This window comes from Staurois parvus, unplaced genomic scaffold, assembly GCF_062004578.1.
Source record: "Staurois parvus isolate SC_StPar_1 unplaced genomic scaffold, SC_StPar_1.0 ptg000574l, whole genome shotgun sequence".
NCBI classification, from domain to species: Eukaryota; Metazoa; Chordata; class Amphibia; order Anura; family Ranidae; genus Staurois; species Staurois parvus.
The window spans coordinates 119,206-139,101 of record NW_028318370.1 but is presented as its reverse complement, the minus strand read 5'-3'; the positions used below and the strand labels follow the sequence as shown (position 1 = coordinate 139,101).

At 45.7% G+C, this 19,896-nt stretch overlaps 1 protein-coding gene across 3 annotated transcripts in view; it reads left to right on the top strand.

Annotated features, from left to right (window-relative positions):
• Positions 1 to 19,896, top strand: part of PRDM15 (PR/SET domain 15) — a 77,392-nt gene that overhangs the window by 3,814 nt on the left and 53,682 nt on the right. For all 3 annotated transcript variants that reach the window (XM_089691883.1, XM_089691882.1, XM_089691884.1), the window contains exons 2-4: positions 10,284 to 10,329; positions 14,162 to 14,255; positions 16,857 to 17,010. In XM_089691883.1, coding sequence (XP_089548009.1) covers positions 10,293 to 10,329; positions 14,162 to 14,255; positions 16,857 to 17,010 — 285 coding nt within the window. In that variant the 5' untranslated portion in view covers positions 10,284 to 10,292. The remainder of the gene's footprint in view (positions 1 to 10,283; positions 10,330 to 14,161; positions 14,256 to 16,856; positions 17,011 to 19,896) is intronic.

Here is a 19,896-nt window from a genome sequence, read left to right as displayed (position 1 = left end):
AGTGTCACAACTCCTCCTCCTCCGCTCCTCTTCCTCTTTCTGTTGGGGTACCCCAAGGTTCTGTTCTTGGGCCCCTCCTTTTCTCTCTCTATACCTCCTCCCTGGGCCAACTGATCACCACCCATGGCTTCCAATACCACCTCTATGCTGATGACACCCAGATCTATCTCTCCACTCCCCAGCTCACCCCCTCAATCTCCTCACATATCACAAATCTACTAAGCGACATATCAGCATGGATGTCACATCATTACCTTAAACTCAATCTTTCAAGAACTTAGCTTGTAATATTACCTCCCCCCGATCCCCCACTCATGACTTTACCATTAAGATCAACAGCACAACCATTGGTCCTTCCCCTCATGCCAGGGTGCTCGGTGTAATCCTAGACTCTGACCTCTCCTTTGGGCCCCACATCCACTCACTAGCTAAATCCTGCCGCCTCAACCTCCAGAACATTTCCAAAATCTGCCCCTTCCTGACCAATGACACCACAAAACAACTTATCCACGCCTTGTTATATCCCGCCTCCATTACTGCAACTCCCTCCTCACTGGTCTACTGTCACACAGGCTATCCCCCATTCAGTCTATTATGAATGCTGCTGCTAGACTCATACACCTTACCAACCGATCAGCGACTGCTGCCCCTCTCTGCCAATCCCTCCACTGGCTTCCACTAACCCAGTGTTTCTCAACTCCAGTCCTCATGGACCCCCAACAGGTCATGTTTTCAGGATTTCCCTCAGATGAAACAGCTGTGGTAATTACTAAGGCAGTAAAACTGATCAAATCACCTGTGCAAAATAATGGAAATCCTGAAAACATGACCTGTTGGGGGTCCATGAGGACTGGAGTTGAGAAACACTGCACTAACCCAACGTATAAAATTCAAAATACTAACCACAGCTTACAAAGCCATCCACAACACTGCCCCTAGCTACATCACCAACCTCATCCACAGATACCGCCCAAATCACCCACTCCACTCCTCCCATGATATCCTCCTCTCTAGCTCCCTCATCACCTCCTCCCATGCTCGCCTCTAGGACTTCTCCAGAGCCTCTCCCATCCTCTGGAACTCCCTACCATAGTATGTCCGGTCAGCCCCCACCCTGTCTGCCTTTAGGCAATCTTTGAAAACTCACTTCTTCAGGGAAGCCTACCCCACCTCCACCTAAGAACTGTACTTGAATCCCCTCCATCCCCACATCCCCTCCAACCTGTCCCTCCTGTAGGCTCCATCCCCACATCCCCTCCAATCTGTCCCTCTGTAGGCTCCATCCCCACATCCCCCCCCCCCCCCATGTGTCCCTGTATAGGTTCTGTGTCCCCCCAACCAGGGGCGGACTGACAGCTCATGGGGCCCCCGAGCAATAGGGGATCATGGGGCCCCTGTGTCCTTGCCCACACTCAAAGCACACCCAAAAAAGCCTATAAAAAGGTACCAGGGGCATTTCATGGGGCCCCCTACTGACCCCGGGCCCTCGAACGGTGCTCGAATGGTCAGTCCGCCCCTGCCCCAAACACATCTCTCAGTAGGCTCCATCCACTGACGTGTCTCTCTATATGCTTTTTCCCCTCAAAATGTATGTCTGTAGTCTTTGTCCCCATAACACCCCCCCCCCCCCAACATGTACCTTTTTAGGCTCCATTCCCCCAGCATGTCTCTGACACACCTCTCTGTAGGCTCCATCCAACCACCATGTCTCTAGGCTGTGTGCCCCAGTATTGCTCTCTGTTAACCCGACATACCCGTCTACCCATTCCCTCCCCCCCTCCCCAATGTCTCTCCATCCTGTGCCCCCATCTTCTGCCACCCCTTCCCCAATGTTTCTCCATCCTCTCTCCCCCCTCCTCTCTCTTCTCCCAATGTCTCTATATCCTCTGCCCCCTCCCCAATGTCTCTCCATTCTCTGACCAAATTACCCCCCCCCCCCCCCCCCCATGTGTCTCTAAACCAGGGGTATTGAATTAAAATTCACCAAGGTCTGGGCAGTAAAATTTGCATGCATCAGAGGTCTGAATCTCATGTAGGCCCCTGTGGTGCATTTTCGTGTCATGTGTTGCTGTGGCGCGATTTTGAAAAAAGGGTCAGGGACTTCTTCAGGTTTCTAGCAAGTAGTGCTGACCTTCCCACAATGTGTGCACCAAATGCACATGTACAGATCTGAACCTGTTCTCTCATCAGTGTCCTCAATCCCCACTGCACATCACAGTCCCCTCCCCATTCACAGAAAGATCCCTCTTGATGAGTGTCCTCAGCTCCCCCTTCACCCCTTTCACAGTAGTGTTCTCACACTTCCTTGACATCAAACCCCCCCCCCCCCCCCCAACAGTATTGTCCTCTGCCCTCTTTACTTTAGAGTACTCTGCCACTTTTTAAATCATCCCCCCACATTACTGTCCTCAGCTCCCCCCATTTTACTGTCCTCAGCCCCTCCCACTTTAATGTCCTCAGCCCCCACACACCACAGACCTTAGCCCCGAACATTACTGTCCTCAGTCCCCCTCACATTCAGTCCTCGGCCCCCTTTCACACTAATGTCCTTAGCCCCTTGAACTTCGCCCCCCCCCACTGTCCTATCTTACACAGACAGTGATTGATTGCTAGGATTGCCCTTCATCCTAGCAACCAATCACCTGCTTGATAACCTCGGGCAGCTCCCACCCTCCATCCAGAACTGTCCTGCCTCCCGCTGTCAGCTCTGTGAAGATGACCGTGAGACGGGGGGCAGGAAAAGGCTCTTAAATGGCAGGACTGCATGGGCCTGGATGGGACAGTGACTTCAGTCCGCATCCAGACCCCGGTCCGCCATTTAGTGATGCCTGCTCTAAACCATACCCTCCTTCCCTTAATGTTGCTCTCTACATTCAAACTCTGCCTCATTGACTTGGCCCTTTACTAGGCAATGCCAGATTTCAGATATTGCAGATGTACTAACCTATAATAGAAAGCATTCTGGAACTCCCTGAAGTACACTGAACATAGAATTGTGCACAGCCGCTAATACTGGCTGGAGCCCAGCTATATAGTCAGTAATACTAACTAGGGGAATACATGTTCTAAAGCTCCACTCAGGATTTCAACCTCTTATTCTTTTACTGAAAAGTTCAGAAATAACAAACGTAATAAAAACTCGTATGTCCATACATCCTATATTAAAAAAATGAGACCACTTTGTCCAAGAGGGAAGGTGGCACTGCTGTACCCATACATCTGGCTACCCTACCCTGTGCATAGAACACCCATTGGATGCACTGCTGAATAGCAAATCCTTAGAAATATTGCGGTCAGACACTGCTTCTGCATTGAGAACAAAGACTCGCTCTACAGCATGCTGGAAAATTGTTGTGTTGATGAACCTGAAATGTATTTAGCTAATTTAAGCTGAAAGTTGGGCTTCTTCAGTCTGATTTTGGCATCTTCGATAAACTTGCAGTTATCAACTGGACACAACTGAATGACTTTCCTGGCTCTTTTCACTACCCTGGAATGTAAAATAACGACTTTTCTCAGGGATAGAGTTCTGAGTTCCAGCTTCTACCAAAAAAAAAAAAAAAAAATCTTCTGTGGTCCAGGTAGGACCATGCCACGCATGAGGCTAGTTGATGCAGCTGCTTCAGGCAGCACTTATAGAGGCAAATTGTGGAATGGAACTGAGGCCGGAGTATCCATACTGGACACTCCACCCTCAGTGTGTCTTCAGCTTTGTGTATGTTCAGCCACTCGGCCGCACAACATCATTGGTTGTTAATGTGGCCTCTTTTGTCATAACAGCCAATCGCATTTTGCTGTCTGCGTCCTAGCACCCAGCGCTACTGGGCGGCCCTGCTGCCAGCGTCCTAGCACCCAGCGCTGCTGGGCGGCCCTGCTGCCAGCGTCCTAGCACCCAGCGCTGCTGGGCGGCCCTGCTGCCAGCGTCCTAGCACCCAGCGCTGCTGGGCGGCCCTGCTGCCAGCGTCCTAGCACCCAGCGCTGCTGGGCGGCCCTGCTGCCAGCGTCCTAGCACCCAGCGCTGCTGGGCGGCCCTGCTGCCAGCGTCCTAGCACCCAGCGCTGCTGGGCGGCCCTGCTGCCAGCGTCCTAGCACCCAGCGCTGCTGGGCGGCCCTGCTGCCAGCGTCCTAGCACCCAGCGCTGCTGGGCGGCCCTGCTGCCAGCGTCCTAGCACCCAGCGCTGCTGGGCGGCCCTGCTGCCAACGTCCTAGCAACCAGCGCTGCTGGGCGGCCCTGCTGCCAACGTCCTAGCAACCAGCGCTGCTGGGCGGCCCTGCTGCCAACGTCCTAGCAACCAGCGCTGCTGGGCGGCCCTGCTGCCAACGTCCTAGCAACCAGCGCTGCTGGGCGGCCCTGCTGCTAGCACCCAGCGTTGCTGGGCGGCCCTGCTGCCAGCGTCCTAGCAACCAGCGCTGCTGGGTGGCCCTGCTGCTAGCACCTCAGCACTGCTGGGCGGCCCTGCTGCCAGCGTCCTAGCAACCAGCGCTGCTGGGTGGCCCTGCTGCTAGCACCTCAGCGCTGCTGGGCGGCCCTGCTGCCAGCGTCCTAGCAACCAGCGCTGCTGGGCGGCCCTGCTGCCAACGTCCTAGCAACCAGCGCTGCTGGGTGGCCCTGCTGCTAGCACCCAGCGTTGCTGAGCGGCCCTGCTGCCAGCATCCTAGCAACCAGCGATGCTGGGTGGCCCTGTTGCTAGCATTTTATCTACCAAAGGAGGGATGCAGCCTTGCCACTAGTATTCTAGCAACCAATAATGCTTTGTGGTTCAGCTAGCAGCATCCTAGCAACCAACAATGGGGGAGGGGTGCAAAAATGGCCATCTCCATGGGTTTTTGCCCCCGGCACAGCCCTGGTGCCAGGAGCTAAGCATCCTTGAGTACCGCCATTGTTCATCTCTCCAGCTTGATGCACGTCTCTGGAACTAGTTTCAGTCCTGGAAGTCAAACCCTTCCTGAGCCTCAGCTGGCACAGGTAGGAGTCCATGTACTTGGTGGTAAACCCTTGGAGCTTTATATCTTGCATCAGAAGCTGGAGATGGATCAGGAAGATGTCTGTTTATTGCACTCAGTCAAGTTTGCCACTTCCATGGTGACTGCTGAATGAACAGATTGTCCACAAGTGTCCATAAGTAGATGGTTTTGCTGTTAATGGAAAGCAACAAAGCCACCAATAGCTCTGCAGCTAACAAAGATCATACTCCATGTTGATTGAAGAGATCTGGCATGTTAGACCTGTGCAGAGAGACCACTGCTTTATTTTATGATGCTTGCATCATTTTATCCCAGCGCCTTGGTGTGAACAGGCCCCATTCAAAGGAATCCTTTTTTTTTTTTTTTTTTTTTTTTTTTTTTTTTTGCCTGGCCTTGGAATTTCGTTGGGCAACACAGCTGAGTGGGGTTGGTGTGGATGAGCCCAAAGACTTTGCACACCATTTTGTTTTGATGCAACTAGTTAGCTGGTTTATACATTTCTTTCATACATGTCAATATCTGCATTTCATTTTTTTTTCTGCTAGAAAATTACTTGGCACGCCCAAACACATTATAAATTTTTTTTTTTTTTTTAGGCAGAGGCCCTAGAGCAGGCATCACTAAATGGCGGACTTGGGTCCGCATCCAGGCCGAGTCAATGTCCCATCCGGACCACCATGGTCCTACCATTTAGGAGCCACTCTGTCCAGACCAATCACCACCGGCGCTGTCATTCTCACAGAGCTGACAGTGGGAGACAGGGCAGCTCTGGATGGTGGGCAGGGACTGCCTGCGTTAACAAGCAGTTGATTGGTTGCTAGGATGCAGGGTGGTCCTAGCAACCAATCACCAGCTTGCAGCTCCTGCCCTCTGTCAAGACCTGCTGAGCCTTCTGCTCTCTTCCCTGTCTGTGTAAGGTAGGACAGGAAGCTGGGAGGGCTGAGGACATTAATGGGGTTACCGATAACAGTAATGGGGGTCTCAGTACAGGTAATGAGGGGGGCTGATGACATTAATGGGGGTGCTGAAGAGTAATATGGAGGGCCTGAGAACAGTAATGTAAGGCGGACAGAAATATAAAGGTGGGGGGGGGGTATTTTTATGTGAAGGGGAGTGACTGTGATGTTAACGGGGGACTGAGGATACTGATGTAAGAATGTGATTGTGATATGAGGCTCGATTCAGATCTGTGCATGCTTGTTTGCACGCGCATGTCGCGGGTGGGGAGGCCAATCATTCAGGGGAAAGTCCTAACCTTTTAAATCACACTACACCATGTGGTTTAGTGCCTGCAAAAATGTGCCAATGTGTGGGGTGCCATTAACCACTTGCCCTCCAGAGGATTCCCCCCGTCCCCCTTCCTGAGCAGGCCATTTTTTGCGTTACATCGCTGCATTGCATTAACTGACAATTGCGCAGTCATGCAACGCTGCACCCAAATTAAATTTACGTACTTTTTTTTTTTTCCCATGAATTGAGCTTTCTTTTGGTGGTATTTGAGCGCCTGTGTGTGTGTGTGTGTGTGTGTGTGTGTGTGTGTGTGTGTGTGTGGTGTGTATAGGTATATATATACCGTTTTGAGAAAAAAACAATACTTTTGACTGTTTGCTATTAAACACGTCCAGTAACAAAAATTTAAAAAATCAAATTTCGTCATAAATTTACACCAAAATGTATTCTGTGACATGTCTTTGCTAAAAGAAAAACATTATACGTGAAAGTTATAGCGTTTAAAAATGGTGGTGTATATATATTGGAATATTTTTTTTTTTTCTCTTTTTACTAGTAATAGTGGCGATCAGGGACTTATAGCGGGACTGTGGCGGGAATTCGGACACTGGGGGGAACTGACTTGGTGTTACATCCCCAGTGACACCAATACAGTGATCAATTCTAAAAAAAAAACCACTGACACTGTACTAATGACACTGGGCAGGAAGGGGTTAACATGAGGGGCGATCAAAGGGTTAACTGTGTGCTGGGAGAGTTTTAATGGGGGGTGGTGTGTTGGTGCTTCACTGCACAGCACAGCCATCAAGAGCAGTGTGCCCAAGCTGACAGAGAGGAGGACTGTTGGTAAACAAAGCAGTCCTCTTTCCCATTGGAGATGCTTGGTAATCACTGGGCACCGGCGGGGAATCACCGGCTGGGACCCAGTGATTGACAGCCACGGATGGCGGCACGGGTAGGACTCGCGCACGCCCTCTACCCGGAAATACAAAATCACGTGTGTGTGTGTATATGTGATTTTGCGCACCCCTGCCGCACTGTATCAGTACATCTGCTATAGGGTGGTTGGGATGTGGTTAATAATTAATGGAACCCCTATACATCTGTTAAAGTGAAATACATTTTTTCTGTGGGGCGGGAACGCATGTTATTCTGCATATGTTGCCCAGCCACAGAGATGTGAACCTAGTGGGCCTGTGATGTGAAGGAGTTGCAGTACAGAAATGCAAGTCGGACCTCTGCTGGAAGAATATTTTACTAACTGGATCTCCATGAGTTTTAATTCAATACCCCTGTCCTAGAGATAAAAAATTGCAACAGTCACCATTTTATTGTCACACGGTATTTTCTTTTTTCTATTTTATTATCATTATATGGGATTGATATAGTACCAACAGTTTGCACAGTGCTTTTATTTAAAATATCAGGGTTTTGTTTTTTTTTTACTGTCTCTCTAATTTTTCTTTATATTAACACTTTTATTACTCTCACAAGGGATGGTGAACATCCCTTGTGATAGCTGGAGCAGTGACGAGTCCTTTTTTTATTGAGTTATTATTATTATTATACAGTATTTATAAAGCGCCGATAGTTCGCTCAGCGCTGTACATTACAAAGGGGGACAGAACATGTGACAGAACAATACCAATACAATGTGATACACGAGGGGATCGAGGGCCCTGCTCTTTCGAGCTTACAATCTAGGAGACATCCTGGGTCTATTAGACTCCAGATCTCTCCTCTGCCCTTAAAAACATCTGATCAAACAAAGTTTGGTGTTTGATGAAATGCTGTTACAAGTCGGTAATGGCTTGTAAACCACAAATCCAAAACTGGAAGTGACAGAATCCTCATTGATTCCATATTTATAGACCAAAGAGATGATTGGGAAATTTCCGTTCCTCCTTGATTTCTACAATCAGCCAGCGGAGCTGCTGGGGGTTGCGGGAAACAATCTTCTGCCCCATGTAAAAGCGATCAAGCAGCTCTACAGCCACTCTGATTGCTTTTACATTATTCAGCATTGCAGGCTGCTATTGACTTTTTTTGTGAAGTGCTCAGTAATGTTTTAATGCAGTCCTTCATCTGTTTTTTTTTCTCCCCAGAAAGATGGGGGGGGGGGGGGGGTGACAGTCATGCAAATCCTGGGGCAAGTGGAGTTGGCTGTGTTCCTAAATGTGTAACACAGATCAGCCCCTACTGCAGTCTCCTGCTTTGTGACTTACTGCAGTAAGTTACATTGTTGCTGAAGGAAGATGACTGAGGAAATGTTTCCTGTAAGTGCAGAAAACTGATGACAGCTCAGCCTAGCCAAAGTCACTGGCTTGGAGCACAAAGAGCTTTTTAATAATACAGTAGCATTTTTTAAGAGTAAAAACACTATTGTTACATAGTTATCCTGGCTGAAAAAAAGACAAAAGTCCATCCAGTTCAAAAAAAAAAAAAAAATACTTTATAATCCTATACCCACAGTTGATCCAGAGGAAGGCAAAAAAACCCCAGCAAAGCATGAATCCAGGCCTTTTTTTTTAAAGCAATCCACGGAGCTGGCCAGAACCAACTTTTAGGGGAGTCTGTTCCACATTTTCACAGCTCTCACTGTGAAGAAACCTTTCCTTATTTGCAGATTAAATCTTTTCCTCCAGATGTAAAGAGTGCCCCCTTGTCTCTGTGATGACCTCAGGGTGAATAACTCTACACCGAGTTCACTATATAAACCACTGATGTATTATACATGGAGATCATATCCCCCCTTATGTATTATACATGGAGATCATATCCCCCCTTATGTATTATACATGGAGATCATATCCCCCCTTATGTATTATACATGGAGATCATATCCCCCCCTATGTATTATACATGGAGATCATATCCCCCCCTATGTATTATACATGGTGATCATATCCCCCCTTATGTATTATACATGGAGATCATATCCCCCCTTATGTATTATACATGGAGATCATATCCCCCCCTATGTATTATACATGGAGATCATATCCCCCCCTATGTATTATACATGGAGATCATATCCCCCCTTATGTATTATACATGGAGATCATATCCCCCCTTATGTATTATACATGGAGATCATATCCCCCCTTATGTATTATACATGGAGATCATATCCCCCCTTATGTATTATACATGGAGATCATATCCCCCCCATAATCTCCTCTTCTCAAGAGAGAATAAATTCAGTTCCTCTAATCTTTCCTCATAGCTGATCTCCTCCATGCCTCTTATCAGTTTGGTTGCCCTTCTCTGTACTTTCTCCAGTTCCCCAATGTTCTTTTTGTGAATTGGTGCCCAAAACTGAACTGCATATTCCAGATGAGGTATTACTAATGATTTGTACCGGGGAAATGATATCTCTCTCTCTGGAGTCTATACCTCTTCTAATACAAGAGAGGATTTTGCTCTCTTTAGAACCCGCAGCTTGGCATTGCATGCCATTATTAAGCTTGTGATCTACCAGAACCTCCAGATCCTTCTCCACCATTGATACCCCCAGATCCTTCTCCACCATTGATTCCCCCAGTTGTACCCCCCCCCCCCCCCCAGTATGTATGATGCATGCATATTCTTAGCCCCCAAGTGCAGAAGCTTACATTTATCAACATTAAACCTCATTTGCCACATAGTTGCCCAATTACACAGAGCATTGAGGTCGGCTGGTAAATTGGAGACATCCTGTAAGGACGTTATTCCGCTGCACAGCTTGGTGTCATCTGCAAAGACTGAAATGGGATTTATAATCCCAGACCCGATATTGTTTATAAATTCATTAAAAAGTAAGGGACCAACACTGAACCTTGGGGTACACCACTGACACCCCTAGACCATTCAGAGTATGAATCATTAACCACTACTCTGAGTATGATCTTTTAGCCAATTTTCTATCCATTTATATATAGATTTTTTTTTTTTTTTTTTTTTCTTCCCCCAAAGCCTGTAGACTTGTATTGTTGCATGTCAGAAATGTATTCATGCAGACTCTTAGTTACTAGTGGTCCAATTTAGTTGCTGGTATGTTTAATGTGTCATATTCTATTTATTAACTGCTCTGATTTATTTTTTTCCAGGCGAATATAATGGCACAAGGAGCAATAGATGAATCGATGTTCTTATGTAAGTGTTTATTTCGGTGATGTATTGATATATCGGTATCGGCCGAAAATAGGGTTATTGGCGTTTTGCCGAAAGAAAAAAAAGGGTGCTAATGATAATTGACTTCTGTGCACAATTGCCCCCCCCTTACCGACTTCCATGCAATATTCTCCACCCCCCTGCCCATTGACTTCTGTGCAAAAAAAATGTTAATTTAATTTTATACACTGCTCAAAAAAATTAAAGGAACACTTTGAAAACCCATCAGATCTCAATGGGATAAAATCTCATGCTGGATATCTATACTGACATGGATGGGGTAATGTGTTAGGAACATAAGGACGCCCCATTGTTTGATGGAAATGAAAATTATCAACCTACAGAGGACTGAATTCAAAGACACCCCAAAAATCCAAGTGAAAAAAAGATGCAGCAGGCTAGTTCATTTTGCTGAAATTTCATTGCAGCAACTCAAAATGGTCCTCAGTAGTTTGTATGGCCCCCACGTGCTTGTATGCATGCCTGACAACCTTGGGGCATACTCCTAATGAGACAACGGATGGTGTCTTGGGATATTTCCTCTCAAATCTGGACCAGGGCATCACTGAGCTCCTGGACAGTCTGGGGTTTATTTACTAAAGCTGGAGAGTCCAAAATCAGACTCCCTTCTGCATAGAAACCAATCAGCTTCTAACCTCAGCTTGTTCAATGAAGCTTTGGCAATGAAACCTGGAAGCTGATTGGTTTCTATGCAGAAGGGAGTCTGATTTTGGACTCTCCAGCTTTAGTAAATAAACCCCTCTGAGTCAAGACCTGGCGGTGTCAGATGGACCGAAACACGATATCCCAGAGGTGTTCTATTGGATTTAGGTCAGGAGAGCATGGGGGCCATTCAGTGGTATCAATTCCTTCATCCTTCAGGAACTGCCTGCATACTCTCCCCACACGGGGCCGGGCATTGTCTGCACCAGGAGGAACCCGGGGCCCACTGCACCAGTGTAGGGTCTGACAATGGGTCCAAGGATTTCATCCCAATACCTAATGGCAGTCTTGGTGCCATTGTCTAGCCTGTAGAGGTCTGTGCGTCCCTCCATGGATATGCCTCCCCAGACCATCACTGACCCACCACCAAAACAGTCATGCTGAACGATGTTACAGGCAGCAGAACGTTCTCCACGGTTTCTCCAGACCCTTTCACGTCTGTCACATGTGCTCAGGGTAAACCTGCTCTCATTATTATTATACAGGATTTATATGGCGCCAACAGTTTGCTCAGCGCTTTACAATATAACGGGAGACAATACAGCAACAATACAGTTCAATACAAGAGGGACAGGAGGGCTCTGCTCCTTGGAGCTTACATCTGTGAAAAGCACAGGGAGCAGGTGGTGGACCTGACAATTCTGGTGTTCAATGGCAATCGAGCTCTATGGTGCTGAGCACAGGGCCCACTAGAGGACGTCGGACCCTCAGGCCACCCTCATGAAGTCTGTTTCTGATTGTTTGGTCAGAGACATTTACACCAGTGGCCTGCTGGAGGTCATTTTGTAGGGCTCTGGCAGTGCTCCTCCTGTTTTTTCTTTCAGGAGGAGATACAAGTCCTGCTGATGGGTTAAGGACATTCTACGGCCCAGTCCAGCTCTCCTTGAGTAACTGCCTGTCTCCTGGAATCTCCTCCATGCTCTTGAGACTGTGCTGGGAGACACAGCAAACCTTCTGGCAATGGCATGTATTGATGTGCCATCCTGGAAGAGTTGGACTGTCTGTGCAACCTCTGTAGGGTCCAGGTATCACCTCATGCTACCAATAGTGACACTGACCCTAGCCAAATGCAAAACTAGTGGAAAAACAGTCAGAAAAGATGAATAGGGAAAAAAATGTCAGTGGCCTCCACCTGTAAAGCCATTCCTGTTTTGGGAGTCATCTCATTGTTGCCCATCTAGTGCACCTGTTAATTTCATCAACCCCAAAGCAGCTGAAACTGATTAACAACCCCCTCTGCTACTTACCTGACCAGATCAATATCCCAGGAGTCTCATTGACTGGATGCTATACTCTGGTTTAAAAAGTGTTCCTTTACTTTTCTTTGAGCAGTGTATATATTACATTTTTATTTTTTGTCCAATTTGTGTTCCTTTCAATAAAGGTTATTTTACGTTATTGGATTGTTTTTTTTTCTCTCCATATTTTAAATTCATGATATTAATTAAAAAGTTGACTATATATATATATATATATATATATATATATGGAGAGGGAGAGAGAACCCCGTCAGTTTTGGCTTTTGTTCAAGTGCATCCTGAATTTTCGGTCTAGAATTTTCATTTTGGCACACCACTAATTTTCATATCTGTTGTTGCCTCCTGTAATGTCAAATGCTTTTTTTTTTTATTTGGTGTGGTCATCCTAAAACAACCTCTGAGACTAAGTTTACACTTGTAGCAGACCTTACTGTCCCTCTAAAAAAAAAAAAAAAAAAATCTGAGATGGGTTGCTTTCCAGAGGTGTTTGACAGGTGGTGAAGAGATGATATATCACCACCTATGTTAACCCTGTATAACCTGCACCACCATGCCGCAAGCACATGCATTCCATTGGGTTGCCCTGTAAACCCATTCACTTAAATGGGTTGCACTCATCATTTGTACTGCCTGCTAAGTGGCAGGAGGGTATCATGTTTGGCGCAGCCATGAAGCAAAGCATCACGTCTGCAGCATGTGTACAACCCCATCCGGTTGCCTTTGCAGCTTAAGGGGGGGGGGGGGTAAACTCACTGCTCAGCTGTCTGTTTTTACAGCCTTGTGACCACAAGTGTAAACGAGCCCTGAGGGTTCTTTGCATTCTTATCTAAGCTGTAGAAAAAATTGTTTTGGCAAAAGAAATTGCTTGAATGCGTGTGAAAGCTAAAAAAGAATTCTCAAGGAAGGTCCCTACAAAAAAAGTTTTTTTATTCTCTCCTTTTGACAGCCCATGTTTTGTTATCTTCCCTCAATGCAAGCGCTGCAGCTTCTTTCAGTCTTTTGTAGAATTAAAGGATGCATTCTCCTTTTATAACATGTTACACAGTACACCCGTATTCAGAGTGTAACATGTTCCTAATTAGGCAGCCCGAGCCCCTGTTGTAACAGCAGGCCATGGATCTCCACCCTGCACCCGCTATCACCCACTATCACAAATTTAAAAAGAAACAAAAACCTGGCGGGGCTCCACCCACCCAACTATATCATTCCATTCACAGAATTCTGTGATTGAGAGAACTACAACTACCATCAGCCATTGTGGCTGACAACTTGTTCTCAATGGATTACCAAGGCACTGGTGACCCTTCCTGTCACTCAGTAACTGCAGCCCGTACGAGCAGACAGCTAAACTGACAGTCAGCAAGAGTCTGAGATTGCACCTGTAATCTGCTAAACGTGGGTGCAATGCTTTACAGGCTCCTAATAAAAAAATTCATTTTTTTTCCTGTAAACAGATGTGCTATTATTATTATTATTCTATATATTTAATGTGAACCTATCCTTTAAACACTTCCAGGAATGTTGGATGCTTGTGGCTTCTTCTACCCCAATGCCTCTGCCGAGTGATGTGAGGGTCAGAGAACCGCCGTGCACAGTGGGGGGGGGGACACTGGCATCTGACACACTCAGAAAATACCTTCTGTTGCAGGGACCTTTTTAAGAACTTTTATTTTAGCCTTTAAAAGGCATGTTTTATTATTATTATTATTATTATTATTATTATTATTATTTATTTATTTATTTATTTTGGTGCATTTGGTTGTAAAGAGTTTTTTCAAGTGTGTGGGTTTTTGTTTTTTTTTTCTTAACACCTGCAACTTTCCTGTGTGTAGGGTGTGATGACTGTGGCCAGTACCATGACTCTGAGTGCCCAGAGTTGGGTCCAGTGGTGACCGTCCAGGACTCTTTTGTGCTGAGCAGAGCCAGGTGAGTAGATTTAAAATGAGAAGAGAAGTGTAAAATTGTTCTACAGTGCTTTACATTTTGGAAACAAAAGAGAGGATATAAACTTGGTTTAAACTTATTGGTTTTTATTGAAAAAAAAAATTAAAAAAAAAAAATATATATATATATATAATATCTCAAACTCAAACGGAACGCGGTGTCAGCACTGAATGTATGTAATGGCAAGGGGTGTGGGATGTACTGGGGGATCTATTGATGCTGGCTACTGGGGATCTATTGCCACTGGTGGGGAACTATTTTTGTGAGAGAGTCTATTGTAGCTGGTTCAGGATCTATTGTCTCTGGGGAAGGGGGGAGGGGTCTTATGATGTTGCTGATAGGGTTCTACTGTTGAGAAGAGATTGCTGTCTGTGGGAAGATCTGTTGTTGCTGCTGGGGATCTCATGATGCTGGGGGAGATCTGTTGTTGCGGGGGGTGTAGATGAGGGTGCTGGAGTGGGGTCTATTGTTCGGGGCGGGGGGGGGTGTCTATTGTTGCTTTCCATGTTATTAACAAATTCCATAAAATTTATTTAGCACCACAAAATGACACTTGGTTTTGTGTTCTCCAAATGGGGTGGAACTGGGAGGTGGAAAAAGGGGACAGTGCTCAGAGGAGGGTAGAGGGCGGGGACTCGGACAGGGGGAGTTCCTACACCTATTCTGACAATGGTCACCAGGACAAGGGGTGAATCTTCCCAGTGGCAACACGGACAAGCAATAAATCATGATGGATGTTTTAACCCTTCCCTACTTTGTCCAAAACTGCAAACTGTTGTGCCTATATGTAAGTTTAACTTCCTCTATCTTGTGTCACCTATCACTGAGACCAACCTTTTCTCAGTGAATGCAAAGCATTCTCTGATTGAACAAGGTGGAGATGCGGGGTCATGATGTCATAATCTTCACCTCATCCATTCAGAGAACATGTTGCTTTCAATGAGAAAATGCAAAATGTTTTCTGAGAGGCACCTGTGTTGAGTGAGCGGCCTCCTGTTGACCCAAAAGCAAGTGGAGATTGGTAGAGGAGCTGTGTCTACTCCAGTGATTTTCAGACTCCACTGGGATGGGCCAGGTATGGTACATACATGCTTACATTGGTCCACTTTACTACCCTATTAATTGTTCTAGTATCCGTTTATTCTGAATTGCTTTCTTTGCAAGTGACAGGTTCTCTTAACTGGCCCCTCCAACTGGTAATCACCTTTCCTGCGGCTCTATTCTTCATATGTGGCCTTCAGAAGTACCGTGTACTTCTGGGTATTGGGAGCATGTGACCCCCTGCTTCCCTACTCCCATGATACTGTGCTCAGGCCTGAGCTATCAAGGCTGAACTCTGTCATGTAAAGGAGGTCGTGGGACTTACAGAAGGATTAGGCTCCTTGTCTCTGAAGGAAGTATGAAGTAGCATAGGTTTGTAGGGAAGGTGAGTATCCATGGTTGCCAAGGAGGCCTGTCAAGAGAACCTGTCTTTAAGCCCTGAATGTGCAAATGCAAAAAGACAGGTTCTTTTTAAGGGGGGAGTTTCATCTTCTGTTTTTATATATCAAACTGTCCACTGTGTTTTCTTTATGTATGCGTGTATAGTCCTAATAAACAGCAACTGCACCAACCTCTAACTGGCCTTTGACATGCAAACCCCTTCCATGTGCTCCTTGCTGCAAACAACCACAAAGAAAAATTCCCAGCTCACTTATCAGCCAGTCTGCAACCAACTGAATTAACCCGGTCTAACCAGGGGTGGACTGACCATTTGTAAACTCGGGCACTGCCTGAGGGCCCAGGGTCAGTAGGGGGCCCCATGAGATGCCCCTGGTACACTTTTTTTTTTTTTTTTTTTTTTGAGTTTGGGCAAGGACACCGGGTCCCCATGATCCCCTATTGCCCGGGGGCCCCGTGAGTTGTCAGTCCGCCCCTGGGTCTAACCGTTCACGTTAAACCACGTGGCTTAGTTTGCACACATTTGCAATTACACGCGTAAGTTGCAGAGCCTTTTCACAGCACCCCAGGATTCTGCAGACCTAGCTCTATAAATTTTGCGAACCTCCATCATAGAAGCACATGTATAATAATGGATAGATTGAGGGCAGGTAAGCCTGGAGGGAGCCCACCCCTCCTTAAAGGCACAATGGCAGCAAAGGTGTCCAGTGTGTCCCTTCACCAGTATACCAACAATATAGTTGGTTTAGTCCTAACTGGGTCCTATTCATCCTGCCCATGTGTGACACCGCTTCATTCATTCCTATGGGGGGTTGTACCAATATCTGGCTCCGGTGGACCTGCAAAGTATTTCTCTCTCCATTAGAAACTGAATAGTGATTCGTATACATCTGTAAGTACTACAAGCAGGGGTGGACTGACCATTTGGAGACTTGGGCACTGCCCGGGGTCAGTAGGGGGCCCCATGAGATGCCCTTGGTACATTTTTCATAGGCTTTTTGGAGTTTGGGTAAGGACACAGGGGCCCCATGATCCCCTATTGCCCAGGGGCCCCATGAGTTGTCAGTCCGCCCCTGACTACAAGTAAGTACTACAAGTTTAACTACACTGTCTTTTTTTTTTTTTCTTTTTTTTTATTCTTAGATCGTCCATTCCTGCCAACCTGGAGATCAAAAACATCGGAGATGGCACAGAGGGGGTGTTTGCTGTCACTTCACTGGTCAAACGGACTCAGTTTGGGCCGTTTGAATGTAAGAGAGTCGTCAAATTAGACAAAGAACCGGTGTTTCCTCTTAAGGTACAGCTTGTCAATTCTCTTGATTCCCTTTTGTAAATGTATTTGTAGCACAAGTGGCTTTAACATTGTTAATGTATATCTTTTTGAAAGCCTCTTTGGTCTGTAACCCTCCCTAAAGCCTGACGGAATCTTCAGATTCAGCCCCGGTTCACACTAAGGCAGCTGCGAATCCTGTGCCTTTCCCACACCGCATTGCAATCACATGGCGTTCATGCGATCTGGCTGCGGGAGTCGGTGTTAAATTTAATGACGTCCTGAAACAGATTGCAAAATGCGATTGCTGTAAAAAGCGCATCACATGGGTGAGAACACCATGCGATTCAGGTGCGGATAAAAAAAAAGGGTCCTGCACCTTTTTGATAAGGGTGCTATGCGATTTGAGCCATCAAAAATGCAAACCACACAGACATTGCATGTAATTCGAACAGGAATGCGGTGCGATTTCTGTGCGAACTAAATTCGGTGTCTCACACCGTAATAGGGTAGACAAAGACTCAGCTAAATACATTCAAGGTGCATTAAAACAAAACTTGTTCAAGGTTTCTTTCTGTGTGGTGTTTTTTTTTTTTTTTTTTTTTCTAAAGCAGCCACAGACTGGGTATAAAGGTCTATCCCCTGCCAGCGGCTTTGTGGTAGCAGTAATCTTACTGCAGACATTCAACACCCGCTCCTGCTGATTGGAGAACTCTGGCTTTATTCAGTGAGGAGCTTGCTGGACCTCTGCAGAGATATCATTGCTTCCCTACAGTAAGGGTCGCACTCTTTCAGCTTGCTGGCAGAGGAAAGGCTTCTATACTCGCGCTGTGGCTGCTTTAAAAAAAAAAAAAAAAAGACTAAGGTGTGTGTCCTGCAATGTATTTGGCTAATTTAAACTGGCAGGTTTGTTCGGCTTTAAAGTAAATATGTTACAAATGAGCCATTCATATTGAGCTTAAAGTAGATGTTAAACCCTCTTCCCAGAAGTGACTTGTTTACCAGTACCTTTTTAAAGCCTAATGCAGGCCATAGATGGGTCGAAATTTAGTTCGAAAGAATAATCGGCCGATTTTCAGATCATTAGTCGGTGAATTGGTAGGCCGTTTTTCGTGATTTTTGACACCACTTTTTTTTTTTTTTTTAAATCGGTCAAGTTGGAAAAAAATGGCCGATTGTGTCCATCGGCCAATTTTCACGGCGCTGAAGGGCAAATCGGACTATCTTTTTATCGATTTAAAAAATGAGCATGTGCCATGACCAAAGAAAGAAGAACATCTATATCTATTTGCATCCATTTCGGATACAGATGTTTCTATTCGGATACAAATAGATACAATGTTGCAACCGCTATACTTTTAAATGTCAAATATAATAGCTGTGTCCCTGCAGAGAGCTCCGCTAATATTATATTTGACATTTAAAAGTATAGCGGTTGCAACATTGTATCTATTTGTATCCGAATAGAAACATCTGTATCCGAAATGGATACAAATAGATACAATGTTGCAACTTTGCTATACTTTTAAATGTCAAATATAATAGCGGAGCTCTCTGCAGGGATACCACTATATTTGCTGGCTGTAGACGGGACGAAAATCGGCGGGTTTTTTTTTTTTTTTTAACCAATGGTGGTAATGTCGACCGATTTGAACGGCCGTTTTTCTCCCCGTCTATGGCCTGCATTAGTGCAACCAACCTAAAAAAGACGAAAGTCCGCACAAGGGGCATAACTTACAGTCTGTAGGATGTGTCCCTTGTCTCTTCTGTTAGGTGCAATCCTTCTCCATCCATGCCCAACTCACCAAGCTCAACCCCCTCTGTTATAGTCTTCTGGTGCACTGAGGATTAACAGAACTGTGAGCGCTGTCACAGGCTCTCCTAAGGAGGCCTGACAATGCCTGCCTTTTACACCCTCAACAACCATTCATAGACGCCACTCTATGAATGGGCAGCACAGTGGCTAAATGGTTAGCACTTCCGCCTGGCAGTACTCGGGTCGTTGGTTCAAATCCCAGCCACAGCACCACCTGCCTGGAGTTTGCATGTTCTCCCTGTGACTGCGTGGGTTTCCTCTGGGTACTCTGGTTTCCTCCCACACTCTAAAGACATGCTGGTAGGTTAATTGGATCCTGTCTAAATTGGCCCTAGTATGTGTATGTATGAATGTGAGTTAGGGACCTTAGATTGTACGCCCCTTGAGGGTTAGGGACTGATGTGAATGTACAATATATGTAAAGCGTTGCGTAAATTGACGGCGATATATAAGTACCTGAAATAAATAAATAATGAATAGCATTGATAGAGGGGGGAGACCTTTTACTCCTCTGCCTGTACGCTATAATAACCTTTCATTAATTGTGTTTTAACCACTTGGCCTCCAGAATATTTTACCCCCTTCACAACCATGGCATTTTTTCACTTTTCAGCACTGAGCTACTTTAACTGTCAGTTGCTCGGTCATGCAACACTGTGCTCAAATGGAATTTTATTATCTTTTTTTTTCACACAAGTAGAGCTTTCTTTTGGTGGTGTTCCAATACCACTGTGTTTTTTATTATATAACCAATAAAAAACTGAAACTTTTTTGGGAAGAAAAAACTGTTTTCTACTTTGTTATAAAACATTCAATTAAATGAAAAAAGAATGAAATCTGGATAAATAACCCAATTCCAGCCAAAACATTTTTTATCTTTAATTTTGGACAAATCTGGTAACCACTTCAGCTCTGGACAGTTTTAACCCCCTTCTTGACCAGCCTGGTTTTTTCGCTTTTCAGCAATGCGCTACTTTAACTGCCAATTGCGTGGTCATGCAACACTGGACTGGACTGGCTGAGAGGTACACCAACTGACTAATTGGCACTGATATCAACAGTGACTCTAGTACAGTGATCAATGCTAATACTGTACA